This window comes from Schistocerca cancellata, chromosome 1 (assembly GCF_023864275.1).
Source record: "Schistocerca cancellata isolate TAMUIC-IGC-003103 chromosome 1, iqSchCanc2.1, whole genome shotgun sequence".
Taxonomy (NCBI): Eukaryota; Metazoa; Arthropoda; class Insecta; order Orthoptera; family Acrididae; genus Schistocerca; species Schistocerca cancellata.
Window position 1 is genome coordinate 628,318,790 of NC_064626.1, and position 16,730 is coordinate 628,335,519.

The window sequence follows — 16,730 nt, forward strand, 5'->3', positions numbered from 1 at the left end:
GACATGTCTGATCGCCGAAATATTGTGCCCGTTGGACACTATGAACAGGCAGTACACCCGTGGACTGTTCGAGCAACAAATACGCCGGGAGAAACTGAAGAATCACAAATAAAAAGGTGATTCAAATAAATCCTTTTTCCATTACTTCACGGCTGTATTTAATATTTCACTCCAGATTCATAGTGAAGCAACACACGAATAAAATTTCTTCCTGGCGAAAGTAATGAAACAGTAACGAAAAAATGTTATTTCCGTTATTAAGTACCACGGTCAACAGAGAAGCGATATTTAGTACAACAGTTAACACCGAGACCACAGCAGTAAATGCGATTAATAATTTTTTATCCGTCATGACCCCAACAAAGAACACGAGAATTACCTGTTTTCATGTGAAATTAATTTCTTCGAATATTTTTATGAGAAAGAACTAGAATAATGTGAGAACGTTCTGTGCGACATAATACAAATCGTTCATGTATACAATGAAAAGATTTTCATACATGCAAATGACATAATTATGAATCTATGATAAAATTGCTGTGCGTTCATCAAACACGGAACATTATGAATGAAACTTCTATGAATATTTATACTTCAGCAGAGTCTTGTAGGTGTTGCCAGAGCAGTAACAAAAAGACGAGGTCTCATTTCTGCAAAACTAGAGTAGCCTGTAACACAAGTCAACATTACCTACGGAACAAGCTCAGAGTTGACAAAGAAGCAGTTGCCAGAGTCGCATATCTGCCATAACAATTTTCGGGAATATTGACAGAGTACTTGGAGTATATGGTTTCCATTTTACATCGATAAACAAAAAAAAAGTTTGTTGTGCAGTGTTTAAGAATATCTAAGCCACTAAATACCTGAGTACATTGCATAGGATGCCAGTGTTATATTTCAGAGCAACAACTCAACATTATAAATATTAAAGAGATAATAATAGTTACTAAAATGCGGTAGATGTCGCGCCAAATTACATACCACCATTAAAAATCCTGAAGTAGGAAGAGTTACAAATCGGCTTGACAAAGAAACCACAAGAGAAACATGAAATGAAGCTCTCTACACACCAAACGCTAAATTGAAAGACCGTAAAGCAATTGTCATTAAAGCAGACAAAGGCAACTCAACAGAAATTACACATGAAAATGGATGGATCTGGAAAATCTTAAAGTTTTTTGAAGAACTTAATATCAGATGTCCAGACAAATACCTAACCAATAAATTCCAAATTATCTCAGGAAAACTATCTTCCTGCTTAGTGGTAAAGGAAATCGCCACTCTGTATGCATGAATTCAGTAGAACCACACCTAAAATCTCAATTAAAAGCTCACAAAAAATGTCCCCATACGACCAGTTTCAAACTCAATGAATTACCCTAGCTACAAATTCCTGCCCAAACTCAGAAACTTACAACAGGCTAACTTTGTCTGAAAGTAACTGCTCATTAAAATATAACCTTTCATTTGTCAGTGATTTGAAATACATACACAATACTAACAAATGCCAAATCATCTTTTCAGATGTAACTAGTTCATATATTAACATTCCCATTCATAATGCAACAGCTGTTATTAAATATACACTCCTGGAAATTGAAATAAGAACACCGTGAATTCATTGTCCCAGGAAGGGGAAACTTTATTGACACATTCCTGGGGTCAGATACATCACATGATCACACTGACAGAACCACAGGCACATAGATACAGGCAACAGAGCATGCACAATGTCGGCACTAGTACAGTGTATATCCACCTTTCGCAGCAATGCAGGCTGCTATTCTCCCATGGAGACGATCGTAGAGATGCTGGATGTAGTCCTGTGGAACGGCTTGCCATGCCATTTCCACCTGGCGCCTCAGTTGGACCAGCGTTCGTGCTGGACGTGCAGACCGCGTGAGACGACGCTTCATCCAGTCCCAAACATGCTCAATGGGGGACAGATCCGGAGATCTTGCTGGCCAGGGTAGTTGACTTACACCTTCTAGAGCACGTTGGGTGGCACGGGATACATGCGGACGTGCATTGTCCTGTTGGAACAGCAAGTTCCCTTGCCGGTCTAGGAATGGTAGAACGATGGGTTCGATGACGGTTTGGATGTACCGTGCACTATTCAGTGTCCCCTCGACGATCACCAGTGGTGTACGGCCAGTGTAGGAGATCGCTCCCCACACCATGAGCCGGGTGTTGGCCCTGTGTGCCTCGGTCGTATGCAGTCCTGATTGTGGCGCTCACCTGCACGGCGCCAAACACGCATACGACCATCATTGGCACCAAGGCAGAAGCGACTCTCATCGCTGAAGACGACACGTCTCCATTCGTCCCTCCATTCACGCCTGTCGCGACACCACTGGAGGCGGGCTGCACGATGTTGGGGCGTGAGCGGAAGACGGCCTAACGGTGTGCGGGACCGTAGCCCAGCTTCATGGAGACGGTTGCGAATGGTCCTCGCCGATACCCCAGGAGCAACAGTGTCCCTAATTTGCTGGGAAGTGGCGGTGCGGTCCCCTACGGCACTGCGTAGGATCCTACGGTCTTGGCGTGCATCCGTGCGTCGCTGCGGTCCGGTCCCAGGTCGACGGGCACGTGCACCTTCCGCCGACCACTGGCGACAACATCGATGTACTGTGGAGACCTCACGCCCCACGTGTTGAGCAATTCGGCGGTACGTCCACCCGGCCTCCCGCATGCCCACTATACGCCCTCGCTCAAAGTCCGTCAACTGCACATACGGTTCACGTCCACGCTGTCGCGGCATGCTACCAGTGTTAAAGACTGCGATGGAGCTCCGTATGCCACGGCAAACTGTCTGACACTGACGGCGGCGGTGCACAAATGCTGCGCAGCTAGCGCCATTCGACGGCCAACACCGCGGTTCCTGGTGTGTCCGCTGTGCCGTGCGTGTGATCATTGCTTGTACAGCCCTCTCGCAGTGTCCGGAGCAAGTATGGTGGGTCCGACACACCGGTGTCAATGTGTTCTTTTTTCCATTTCCAGGACTGTAACTTAATAAAAAACAAGAATATTTCCCCTGCAGAAACCGTGGAATTTTTTAAGTTCTTGGAAATGGTATTGAAATATAACTACTTCTATTTCAGTGGAAAAATGTACACACAAACAAATGGGCTAGCTGTGGGTCACAGCATATCAGGAACAATAGCCAAAACATTCTTCAACCACACAGAGGACAAAGTTTTCACAAAAAAACCAACATTCGTTCAAAAAGCTTAATTCTGTGGAAGATTTGTAGGTGATACATTTCTAATCACTGAAGCTGAAAGCAAAGATGATATACAAGACGTATTCCAAACATTCAATAAAATACAGAGGAACAATTAATTCAGCTGTGAGCAGGAAATAAATAAGTTGAAGCTGAAAGCAAAGATGATATCCAAGACGTATTCCAAACATTCAATAAAATACACAGGAACATTAAATTCAGCTGTGAGCAGGAAATAAATAATACCATGTACTTCCTTGAGCTAAATATCTGCAAGCAAGAGAACAAATATGTCTTCCTGAATTGCAGGAAACCAAACACCACTGACACAAACATACATGCTTCCTACCACCCTAACATGCGCACACTAGCAGCATACTACTCAATGATTCATAGTAGTAGTAGTAGTAGTAGAAGGGTTGTGTGGGCGCACGACAGCAAGATCTTCAGCGCCCGTTCAGTATCATAGTGAAACGGGTGTCAAGAAAAAAACTCAGAACATTTACATATAACGGAACAGAAAACACGGGGAACAATCATTGAAAAATATGTGCTCACCCACACCGAAGCGTGGGATGAAGCAGGGCGTCAGCAGTAAAACATGGACAACACAGGAAGAAAAAGGGAGAGGGTGCTAAAACAATGTAGCAGATGGAAGTGGCTCGCTGACCGCAAGGAAAAAAGGGAGGAGTCAGCCACTCTGCAATACACTAACACCTCCAGCCTAAAAGTTTAGGCCAGAGTCCAGACACATCACAAAACTTAAAAACCCTAGACACACACGTCTCATCGTTAGCTAAAACATAGGGCAGATCCCCATCAAATTGTGCTTCTGCCCTTGCATCACGGTATAAAATGCAGTCTGTTAAAATGTGCCGGACAGAGATGTGCACACCACAAGCATCACAAAACGGAGGATCCTCCCGCCGTAATAAATAGCTATGTGTCAGAGGACAGTGCCCGATCCGAAGACGTGTGAGCGCCACCTCTTCCCGCCTGAGCAGCCGGAAGGAGGAACGCCACGGCCGAATGGTTGACTTTACCGACCGCAGTTTATTGGCCGTCACCGCCAGCCATTCGTCCTCCCACAACTCCATGCACTTCCTGTGGAGTGCAGCGATGACTGACTGCAAGGGGATAGGACACTGGACCACATCCTGCTCTCTGCAGGCCTCCTTGGCAGCCCGATCAGCCTGTTCATTGCCCAATATGCCGACATGACCAGGCACCCAGCAGAAGGATACCACTTTACCCCGCTGTTGGAGCAAGTACAGTTGGTCATGTATCAGCTCTAAAAATCTCACTCAGTTATGAGAACCTACAGAATGAAATGAGAATCGTAAAACAAAAAGCTGCAACTAATGGGCATAAATCCACACTAATAAATAATTTAGCTAAAAAACTAAACAAAGAAAATACAATGACAATCTTCGGGAATGTCAGCAGAATATTCGCATGGTTTTCATTGTACATGGATACCTAAAAAACGGTATTCAGTGTTAAACACTATCTAGACCACTAATTACCACGTAAAACTGTGTGCATAAGGTGCCAGTGTCTCAGCTGTATGTTGGACAAATTGCAATAATTGTAGAAGAAATATTTACATTTTATTCGAACTAGGCAACCAAATAATACGGCTGTGGCCAAGCCATGTCTTGTATGTGAAACTGAAATAAAATGTAAAATAAACAGAAAATGTTTCAGAAGTAGAGTTCTTTGTCACTGTGATAAAGGAAGCGATGCAGTTAATAGTGTCTGGTTATTCACTATAAAGAGACGGACACTCATTTACTTGTGTCAGGACGGCGAACTTGCAGCATGATATATCGGTCGTTGTTGCGAAACAGCCACCGTTTCACTCGTAAAAGGGTGTGGAACTGGCTTTGTCGAGATCACAGAGATTTTCAGTTTTACGGAGATACCGTGAAATACAGATTTTTCTTGAGTTTGTCTTATTTTCTGATTAAATAGCAGGACATATTTGGAGCAAGAACTCCAGAGGAAATATTCCTACACATCTTATTTCACGATTTGAAATGGTTATTGTACCTAAAATTTCGCACCATCTGTTTTATGAACCTCTATCAATAATGTTTATTGTCTGTTTTAATATTTGCAGTTAACTTAGATCTCAAAAGTCCTACTGTTGTTAGAGCCAAATGTAGTTTCTGAATCTGATTTTCCTTTTCTGATGGCATAACATGTTGGCCAACTTCTGTGGAAATAAATTATACTAGGATCTTCTGTACTGAACATAGCTGTTCATACAGTTACAGCGAAAGCCGAATCTGCGATACATATGGGTGTTATAATCAAAGATATTTTATCCACCTCAGAGTATGCTTCATTAATAGTATCGGTGGAATACCCGTCCCTCTAACGGAATGGTATATTATGCAACGTTCTGTAGTTTGTCGTAATATAATAATAATCTCTCTATATTTCTTATACGAGCGGTCAAAGATACAGAAAAATAGTATACCTCTAGTTCTTTGAAGTTCTGTAACTGGTGATTGCAAGCTTACAGTTCAATCACTATTAACACGATGCCGTCTCGCTGTTCGCTGTTGTCGTTCACCGCAATGTTTTCCTTGAAATGAATCTTCACCATACATTGTGCTTTCCGTAATATATCAAAGAACTTAGTCAGGTAAAACGACAATAGAGGTAACTGTAAACGTCTGCCATGAAGGTATACCTTCATGACGACTGCGTACAAAGAGGAGGAATATCTAAGGAGTGAGAATAGTGTACTGTACATGGGACCAACAGCACACCAAAATAGACACTTGACTTATTATATAACTCTATTTTCATACTGAGCTAAGACTTTTATTTGTCCTGTTTTTATACATTTATCTCTTAGTAACAGCAATGGTGAGTAGTTTTATTTTTCGGGACATGTCCATTTTGTCATACTAGCAAGTCACTCCATAACCCGCTGTAGAAAAAAGTTATTAAAACAGAGACTCGGTGACATGATCAAGTGCAATACAAAGCCTAAAAAACAGTTATATTATCCTTTCTTTTCCCATGGAAAAATAATTATCGACGTCTTAGCTGTGATCCGTCGTCGCAAAAAAATGAAATATCCTTACTTTTATCTCTTCATAGTTTTAACCACAAGATCATTTCAGATATCGAATGCAAGTCATTGAGGTGCCTTTGAAAAGTGTTTACAAAATCCACCTTATGTCTCAGCGGGGTCTGACAGTGAAAGTCTGCAGTGCGCTTCCGGACAAACCTTAGCCACACCGCGCTGTGGTAACTGTTGGAGTCTATACATTGGTGACAAAAATTCCGCTCTGTGCATCTGAAAGTTCGCTCCATAGATATTCCTACTCTGTGACTGTGCGTTGCAATAGACTTTGCATTCGAGGCGATACCGCTGCTCTCGGAGCTACAATCTAATGCTTCAAACAACGTATGTTCACAAAACAAGAAGAAAGCTGGTTATGGAAATAGTATTTATAACTATAGAAAGAAGAAAGAGGTATGTAGTGTTTTTAACATGAATTTCTGTGTAGCTTTAAACATTATCTCTTTGTTGATGTCAAAATTTTATACAGGTTGCGGTTCCTGCAGCCTTAGTTTGATAGATGAAGCTTTCGCCCTGAGATACGCATTACTCAAAGACTAGCTTTATTTTCAAATGCCAGACAATGCAATTAACATCAATATACTTCCGTGAAATTTAACCTCACATCTCTGTTAGTTTGCAGTATGAGTGATCTCATGTTTGATAGGCATTATATTGATTGATTCGTAGTGAGCCTATGTCTGAACTATGGAATTATGTATGTGAGTGAAATTTAGTTCGTTAAGATGGGGCTCTAATTTTTGAAACAGAAATCCGAAGTCAGATCAGCTACAGTTACGAATTTACGAAGTGAGTGCATGCCACATGCCATGAAAGGTCCCCTGTAATCCAAAGTCGTATACTATTTGCAGTAGATTTATGGCTCTATTTTGTCTTTTTTGTTACGTTTCTGACTCACACATTGGGCAAATTTTTAGTACATGTCAGCTGTGGAAAGGGTCGTACAGCTTACTTTCGGTTAACTGGACGCTAGTACTAATGAAAAATCCTGTCTGTCTTGATCGTCTTGATCGTTTAGTTTCCACCTCTGGTATCGTATATTCAAATCACGACAAAAAACACCTGTGGTTCATGATGAATTTTATATTTTCCAATTTGGAATTTAGAATTACACTATTAGATTTTCTTTTAGTTTTTAGCTAATTCACATAATATTAAATTTGTTATTTGATAAGAGTAACTAGGTATGCCTTGTGTATAGGAGTTTTTCAGTTTTAATCAGTTACAGAAGCCACTTCACATAGGAAAACATTGTGCAGAAGATAATTGTAGTAAATGAATACTTGCCTTCGCCGTAATAGACACCTTGAGAATAGTCCTCCGTAGAAAAGGACACAACATACTTTGGAAGCCTGTAACCGTCACCGAAGTCGCTTGGGAAACTTAGGGCCTTCTCACCCACCCACTTAAAATTCATGTCCGCGATCGTGTATTTGTCTGGAAAAACGAACAATTTCTGTATGAATGTATGGTACTAATTACTACAACTACAAAAACCGAAAGGCTACGTGAGTTATTCAAAGCAGGAAACACGCTTTGGAAACGAAACTGCGCGAGTAGCGTGTTATGTAGCTACGGGCGTTACTCACAACTACTAAAGTCGACGTCGCATCTTTGTACATCCAGCGGGTAGAGCACGAAATCCATGTCACACTTGATGATCACCGTAGCACTGAAAGCATTAGACATCACATTTACTTGCGTAATACTTAAAAAAAAATACATATTTACTAAATGAACCTGACTCTTGCATAAGTACTTAAAAACGTATTTGCCTAAAGAACTTGAATCTTTATTCAAAGCGAAATGAAAATGTTTTGGTTGATATTTCATATTCACCAAGTATTGCATACATACGCATGTAAGAACTGTTATTTGCAGCTTAACACTGTAGTGCATAGTGTAGTGCATTCACTGTGTGTGCATAGGAGCATAATAAACTGTCGTGTTCGGTTACTGCTTTATATGTAGATTTGAAATAGTTGCTAACTGACGCGTCTGTGCAAACCTAGCAGTTAATTTTTTTTTCTTTTCGGAATTATTTATATTTACTTTGCTGCCACGTGCTGAAGATTGCAAGATAAGATTGATGTCGAAAGACGGTGACCATAGCATACTTTTTGTATATAATGACTGACATTAGGAAGATTGGAAAAAACTTTTGATATTAAATTTTATACTCGAATGCACTTTAAAGAAGCTGCAGATGACTGACAGATGCTTTTTTGAGATGTTTCAAATGAATACTTAAAAGTTAAACAGGTTTTGACAAAAGACCATGCTGTTACCACCCCGTTTCAGGATACTGTGGTTTTTGGTGTCACTTTCTAGTCCACAATAAGAAGAAAATGCATGGGTAAATATCTGTCGACGCATAAAGATGGCACATATTCTGATAGTGTGTGGGTGGAAAATAACTGTGAGTTTGCCCGAACTTCTAAGCCAATTTCTTTACAAAATCTTTTTTCAGAGAAGTGCTAATATTAGTACCAATTCCTACGTATACTCGTCACACATGCTTCCAGCCAATTCTCAAAGTTCTTACTCGTCCCAGAATCTAAATGTTCAGCTGCAGGATTCTGCGTGCGTCAAGCCCCGATATTCAACTCACCCGATGCTGATGCGCATGGTGTGGTTGCGGAAGAGACGCAGAGATGTCATCTCCTGGAAGAGCGATAACACTTTCATCTCCCGCAGTTGGCGGATGTACAGATCGGGCACCCAGAACCGCTCTCGGTGTTTCCAGGTCAGCTCCACATGGTTCACGTCCGTGTCATTGCGAATGTGCACTCGTGGATCCCTCCAGTGCACGTACAGGAACACGTCGAGTGAGATCTCCTGCCAAATGCCGACAGTTTCACAAATCAGACAGACACGAACGCGTCAACAAAACTGTAGGTGTACACTATAAAACATTTTCGTAACACGTGCTTTGTTTGAAATTCGTCATTTTTTTTGTCCATTACACATAATAAAACAGATGCTTCTCAGTTATAATAATTTTGGAACGGTTATAATGGACACACTCCCTATTGGCTCCTGTTTCTTGTTCTTCGGCCGACGTTTGTTTGATGATTTTTCTGACGTTTCTCCAGCACGAGTGGCTGGCATTGTCAAAGCTTCACCCTCCATTGCTGGTGATGGACTAGAGTGGATCTCGCTGACGCAGATTATATGTACCTGGCGCACCAAGGCCAGTGGCTTTTATGGGTCATTTCCGGTGCGGTTCTCCTCTTGCTATCTGCAACGGTTGATTGCTGCAGCACGGGAATACAGGATCCATTCACATTGAGGCCTTCTTCTTTCTTATCGAAGCTATTCTCATGTTTTTGAGCAAGCGGGAGTGATAGCTCTTTTCCACAGCCACAACATCTCAGTCGGAGAATTTTACTATGTGGTCAGCCTCGGGTACGGCCTCTATGCCATGCATTTCCAGAGTGACACCGAGCGAGATGGTGCAATGATTAGCACAGTGGACTCGCATTCGGGAGGATGACGCTTCAATCCCGCGTCCGGCCATCCTGATTTAGGTTTTCCGTGATTTCCCTAAATTGCTTCAGGCAAATGCCGGGATGCTTCCTATGACAGGGCACGGCCGACTTCCTTCCCCATCCTTTCCTAATCCGATAAGACCGATGACCTCGCTGTTTGGTCTCTTCCCCCAAGTCAATCCAACCGTCCGCAGCTCGTGGTCGTGCGGTAGCGTTCTCGCTTCCCACGCCCGGGTTCCCGGGTTCTATTCCCGGTGGGGTCAGGGATTTTCTCTGCCTCGTGATGACTGGGTGTTGTGTGATGTCCTTAGGTTAGCTAGGTTTAAGTAGTTCTAAGTTCTAGGGGACTGATGACCATAGATGTTAAGTCCCATAGTGCTCAGAGCCATTTGAACCAAGAAAGCCTCATGGTAAACGGGTCCTGGATTCCCGTGCTACACCGAACGCTCGTTGCAGGTAGCAAGAGGAGAACTACACCGGAAATGGCCACGGAAAAGCCCTTGAACGTTGGCGCGGCAGATACATATAATCTGCGGCCTTCAGCTCGACGCCAGTCCACCACCAGCAACGGAGGGTGAAGCTTTGACAATGCCAGCCACTCGTGCTGGTGAAACGTCAGAAAAATCATCAAACAAACATCGGCCGAGGAATCCGAGACAGAAGCCAACAGTCATTTCGTCAAAAAGAGATCTCGAAAGTCGGAGCAATTTTGGTTATAACGCACTTGATCAAATGGACAGATTTTTAATGTTTTTTTTATAAACATTTTCGTTATTTAACGCTGGATACGTTTATAGAAGCCCTACTGTCTGATTACGGATCATCGAGTGGTATTGCATACTTCTGTGAATAAATAATAGGTAATTTACCGGTAAAGAGGAACATCAGAAACGAAATATTTTTTCTTATTCCTGTGTACAATTAGCCCATATCCTTTAACATTTCAATCTTCGACGAGAATCATTGTTACCCTTATTATCAAATGCTAACACACTTAGAAAATGTATGCCGGTTCCAAATTTGCGAAAAACGAAGTACCTGATACAATTATTCCAAATTTATGTTTCCTGAGTTCTCGACGTGGTTTAATTTGAATTAAAATGTTATTGTTCTTAATTCAGGAAAAATGTGAGATAGTTACTAAAGCAGGAGTGCTAAATAATCAAACATACGTTGTAGAAAAATAGATGACTAGTTGATCAGAACGTTCTAGAAAAGAGTTAGTAGTACAAAATGGTTCAAATGGCTCTGAGCACTATGGGACTCAACTGCTGAGGTCATTAGTCCCCTAGAACTTAGAACTAGTTAAACCTAACTAACCTAAGGAGATCACAAACATCCATGCCCGAGGCAGGATTCGAACCTGCGACCGAGCAGTCTTGCGGTTCCAGACTGCAGCGCCTTTAACCGCACGGCCACATTTTTTTTTTTTTCCACTTCGGCCGGCTTAGTAGTACAGGAACTTACTGTAACAGATAATGCATTTTCGTAAGGCCCATACCTACGTAAACCCTTGATGGATCGTGACGTTTGAATTTCGAAACTCGTTTGATTCTAGTATTCGATCTATTATTTAATGTGAGACTCATCTCCTGCCGCTGCCAGAGAGAAGATACCGTACCGTACACCAAGGTAACTGGATATTTGAAATTCAGTGCAGATTTTTCGGCCTCCTATCAGGTCAGTGAGACAGTCACGCTGAAAATACTTGTGAGTTACATGTTGGTGTCTATATCACACGTATTTAACGAACGTTAAGACATTTGTTTTTTTAATAGTGATTTATCTTTTGAACTATGACACTCTTATGTGGCATAGCAGTTTTGGTAAGCTCAGGCAGTTATAAATTATTACTTTTACACCCGTGAGCAACAAAATCAGGGACACCCACCTAGAAGAGGGCATCCCTTACCATCGCGATAACTGCGGCAACGCATTGTCACATGAACTCCACAGGAACTCGAAAACCCAGGAGCATGATCTTTATCCATTAGCGTTCAACCCATGGACACTGCTCTCAGATATGAACGAGGTACGCGATCAGCTCTGAGTAGTGTGCCATATGTTCTCATTAGGATGGATCTCAGGTTCACTCGAGGTCACACAAGTCCCGAATGTCTGCCGAGTTTGTACTCAAACTTCGCTGACGCGGTTCGAAAGGGACGATGTAGTTTATTGTCTTATAGAAGTTACAGGTTGTCTACGTGAACTAGAGTCGAACAAACGATAGTACGCTGAAAGTAGATTCCTTTATCATACTCCCGTGAGGTACGATGACAGACACATCGGGGTTTTAGTTTATCCAATGTAAACATCTCACACATGATAACATCTCTGTCACCTGCCCGAACAGTGCTCAGCTGACAAGCGGAATGCGTCTCATATACGTCTAGTTTTAGACGTACAGTATGATCATCGTTTTCACTTGTCAGCTCAGGTGCTTTTCCAATTCTTCAAGCTTACACAAAAGCGTCCTTCGCCCCTGATAATCTTTGTGTCCTGTGACGTATGGTGAGATTCTCTTACTCGCGTGGGGCAGATGCTTCTGTACCCAATAGCGACGAGATGGTTCCGGACTGTGTGATGTTGCTCAGCACTTGGTAGGTTAAGTATCTGCTGAACTGTGTGACCCGCCTATTGGCTGTTACAATTTACGATAGTCAGTGCTGATCCTTGCTATCGAAACGTTATCACCTATGGCAGTTGACTCTATCATGGCAATATTCTCCAAATGCCTTGTAATTTTATTTGATTACGTTTATTGCGATAAAGTCTTTCTATTGTTAAATATTTTAAACCTGTTAACTGAAAGCCGTGGAATTCTGTAAGCGTTACCAAAGTGTTTATGAGATGTCTTGCTGTAGAATCTGAGCAGAACACGTCTTTATGCAAGAAGAATAATAAGTTACAGAAATATCTACAAGGTGTGATTGGTAAGTTTTAAGAATGGATCCGCTACTGCTTACTTGTTTGGTGGGCAGAGACATGGAGGGTTTGTAGTGAGTCATTGCCTTGTCCTTGAACGCCCTCTGACAGGAAACTGCGTTTCCTTTATTAATTTCATTGTGGCAGCTGGTTGGGCGCAGGTCTGTTAGAGCTTGTTGCTGAATTCTGTCCGCGTGAAAATAGACGTAAAAACGGAGCAACGAATTTGTGTGAAATTTTGTTTTAAAACGGGCAAATCAGCTTCTGAGACTTACGAACTATTAAAAACAGATTTTGGAGATAATTTTATAAGCCATTCATGTTTTTGTCTGATCAAACAGATTTAAAAATTGACGTGATTCATTTGAAGATGAACCACGGTCCGGCCGTCCTTCCACCTCATAAACGAATGAAAATGTTGTGAAAGTTCGCGACTTAGTGCGCTCTGATCGTAGACTGACAATTAGGGACATTTCTGATGAACTTAATTTACGTTTCTATACAGTTCAGTCAATTTTAACTGAACATGCGTCGAATGTCCGCAAAATTCGTTCCAAAATTGTTGCCGTGGCCAGAGACTACTTGAAGTGTGCCAAGAACTGATTAATCGGACTGAAAATGACTCAAATTTGTTAAATAGGTGACGAATCGTGGGCATATTGATATGATCCTGAAACCAAAGTACACTCTTCGCAGTGGAAGACTCCAGGTTCACCACGACCTAAAAAAAGCACGGCAAAGTCGGCCGAAGGTGAAAACAATGTTGGTAGATTATTTCGATTCTACCGGAATTGTGCATCATGAATTTACTCCTGGAGGACAGACAATTAACCATGAATACTACAAATGTGTCCTTGAGCTTCTGCGCGAAAAGGTGTGGAAGAAAAGGCCTGCATTGTGGAAAGACAGGAGTTGGGTGCTACTCCGTGACAGTGCTCCGGCTCATCGTGCCTTATGCATCGTTGAATTTTTGACCAAATTCAGAATTCCTGTGCTTCCACAACCGCCATATTCCCATGATTTGGCGCCTGTTTCCTAAACTGAAATTTTCACTGAAAGGGAAGCGATTTGACTCGGTTGAAGACATCCAGGCAAATACAGAGAGCTTCCTTAATACACTTCAGGAAAAAAAATTCCAGGAATGTTTCCAAAAGTGGAAACACCTTCGGAGTCGGTGTGTTCACTCAGAAAGGGACTATTTTGAAGGAGATGCACCACAGTAGCATGTAAGTGCCACCATTGTACAATTACAAGCCTATTCTTAAAACTTTCCAATCACACCTCGTACAATATAAAAGGCAGCTGGAGAAGATCTGAGTCACTTCAAACAGTTTAAGAAACACCAAAAGCACTAGATATTATACATACACTATGCACCCATTTAGAAAGTAAATAATATAGTAATTTGGCCTGAAATGCTTCCCATAGTATTTATTACAATGCTGTGGACACCAAAAATAAATTGAGCCATTTTAGGCTGCTCCGGCGTTCAAATCATCTACGTGTAAACAACGAAGAAGGCGACGAATTCTTCGAAAGTTGTACGCAATATCTGTCGAGGACTAGCGGCTTATCACGCTACTACCTTGTCATGGAGGTACACTCGGACGAGATACATGATGCCCTTGGAGGAATGGTCAGTATTCAGCCATATGACAGGAACAATCATTCGAAGCAAAAAAGTCTCATAAACGTAGCTTCTAAAGTGCATACTGAAGAGCTGTGAGCCCTTGTTCATCTTCGCTACTGCGAAACACATCTGTTCTACTGAGCAAGTTATCATAACTCTGTGCATTCCAGAACTCATGTTTACCAGACCATTTCTTCTTCTTTTGGTCCATACTATCTCCGAAAACATGAAAAGGAAAGAGCTTACAGGAGAAGAGATTTGTTTCACAGTAACGAAGATGAAGTGCGCGTAGCTTCTAAGGTATGCATCTTAGAAACCATATTTACTGTAAGTTTTGCGTTGAACGTTCCAGTTATATCCATGAAAACTGTCAATTCTTCCTGGGACATCCTGTATAATGGCACCCTATAGCCATTGTACGAAATTTGCTGTGAAAACTTTTGCGGTTCGATTATATTAACATTAAGAAGCGGAACACATTACATGTATGTTTCAATCTTATTTTTGAACATTTGGACACAGAATATACATATGAGGTTCTTTAAGCAAATCAGTACCATAACGAGATCTTTAGACTGTTTGAATATAACATATGAAACACTGCACACTTACCTCTTTGTTCTCATCAACAGCCGAAATTCGATTGATGAACAGCGAAACAGACACCTCCGTTGTTTCACCTGTAACAAAAAGATGATTTGTTAAAGGCATTTGTTATCAAATTAAAAACAAGCTAGTTAAAGTGAAATGATGTTCTGTCACCTAATTTGGTAGTTTTCATCCTTTGCTAACATTGTCCCTTTTTTCCCGATATACGAGGGTCGTGTCTTAAGTGGAGCAATTCATTGTAGACGAGATTAAGTGCAGTGTGTTGGTGTGTTAAGTCAGTGTTGTTGATAAAAAGGGGGAGTGAGGTAGAGGACGGAATTGATGTAGCAATATTACCTACTCTTTCCAAATCGCACTGATGTTGTCCTCGAGCTTGACGTCTTGTCAGAGTGCTACATGCCCTCATTACTTTATGGCCGACAGAGAAGTTTGGTCTTCAACCTAGGACGCAGAGTCTGATGATCAAGATGTCACATGCTCCCTTCCCTCTACTAATAGAAGACGTACCAACAACCTACCAGTACACCACAAGTTTTAAGTGCAGGAAATACATTTGATTGTTCAAAATGGTTCAAATGGCTCTGAGCACTATGGGACTTAACTTCTGAGGTCATCAGTCCCCTAGAACTTAGAACTACTTAAACCTAACTAACCTAAGGACATCACACACATCCATGCCCGAGGCAGGATTCAAACCTGCGACCGTAGCGGTCGAGCGGTTCCAGACTGTAGCGCCTAGAACGGCTCGGCCACTCTGGCCGGCCATTTGATTGTTGTAGCTGATGCTTCTCTCAAGGTTTAGTCGAAGATCCTTATGTAAAACTAAAAGAGAAGACAATAACGATAGTGGTACTTTAGGTCAAGACAAAAAGTTAAAACATAAATTTAAATGCATTCCCATTATGTATAGAAAGAAGTTATCGGACAAAATTGAACGGTACTTCCGGAGTCAAATGTAATTCAAGCATTTAAAATTTCTAATACGCTTAAGTCTAAGTTAAGACACGAAATTGAGATGAATGATGATAAATAAAATAGAACGAGAGTTTACAAAAAAGGGTTCAAATGGGTCTGAGCACTATGGGACTCAACATCTGTGGTCCTCAGCCCCTAGAACTTAGAACTACTTAAATCTAACTAACCTAAGGACATCACACACATCCATGCCCGAGGCAGGATTCGAACCTGCGACTGTAGCGGTCACGCGGTTCCAGACTGACTCGCCTAGAACCGCACGGCCACACCGGCCGGCGAGAGTTTCCAAACTGAACTGTGGTGAATGCAGTGGTTTTTATGTGGGACGGATGGGAAAGTCATTTTTAACATGATTAAAGAAACATACTAGTACTCATAACAAAATCACTTTCAGATATTATATCAGAGACACAAAGCATAGTATTACTGATATTTGTCGCTTCATGATAGTCTTGCATGATGTTCCCGAATGGAAAAGATTAGATACCTTAGGAAATCTACGAATTTATAGTTATAAGAAAAGCAAGAAGGACATCAAAAGCTGACTCGCTATGGCGAAAAAGGCATTTCTGGGCAAGAGAAGTCTACTAATATCAAATACCGGCCTTAATTTGAGGAAGAAATTTCTGAGGATGTACGTCTGGAGTACAGCATTGTATGGTAGTGAAACATGGACTGTGGGAAAACCGGAACAGAAGAGAATCGAAGCATTTGAGACGTGGTGCTATAGACGAATGTTGAAAATTAGGTGGATTAATAAGGTAAGGAATGAGG

The 16,730-nt window shown here is 41.7% G+C and overlaps 1 protein-coding gene across 1 annotated transcript in view; it reads right to left on the reverse strand.

The window, feature by feature from the left end:
• Positions 1 to 16,375, reverse strand: part of LOC126090553 (glycine receptor subunit alpha-4-like) — a 71,852-nt gene extending 55,477 nt beyond the window's left edge. The window contains exons 1-5 of the mRNA XM_049906998.1: positions 16,324 to 16,375; positions 14,985 to 15,052; positions 8,938 to 9,164; positions 7,916 to 7,998; positions 7,614 to 7,763 (exon numbers count right to left, since the gene is read on the reverse strand). Coding sequence (XP_049762955.1) covers positions 7,614 to 7,763; positions 7,916 to 7,998; positions 8,938 to 9,164; positions 14,985 to 15,052; positions 16,324 to 16,375 — 580 coding nt within the window. The remainder of the gene's footprint in view (positions 1 to 7,613; positions 7,764 to 7,915; positions 7,999 to 8,937; positions 9,165 to 14,984; positions 15,053 to 16,323) is intronic.
• Between the last annotated feature and the right edge of the window lie 355 nt (positions 16,376 to 16,730).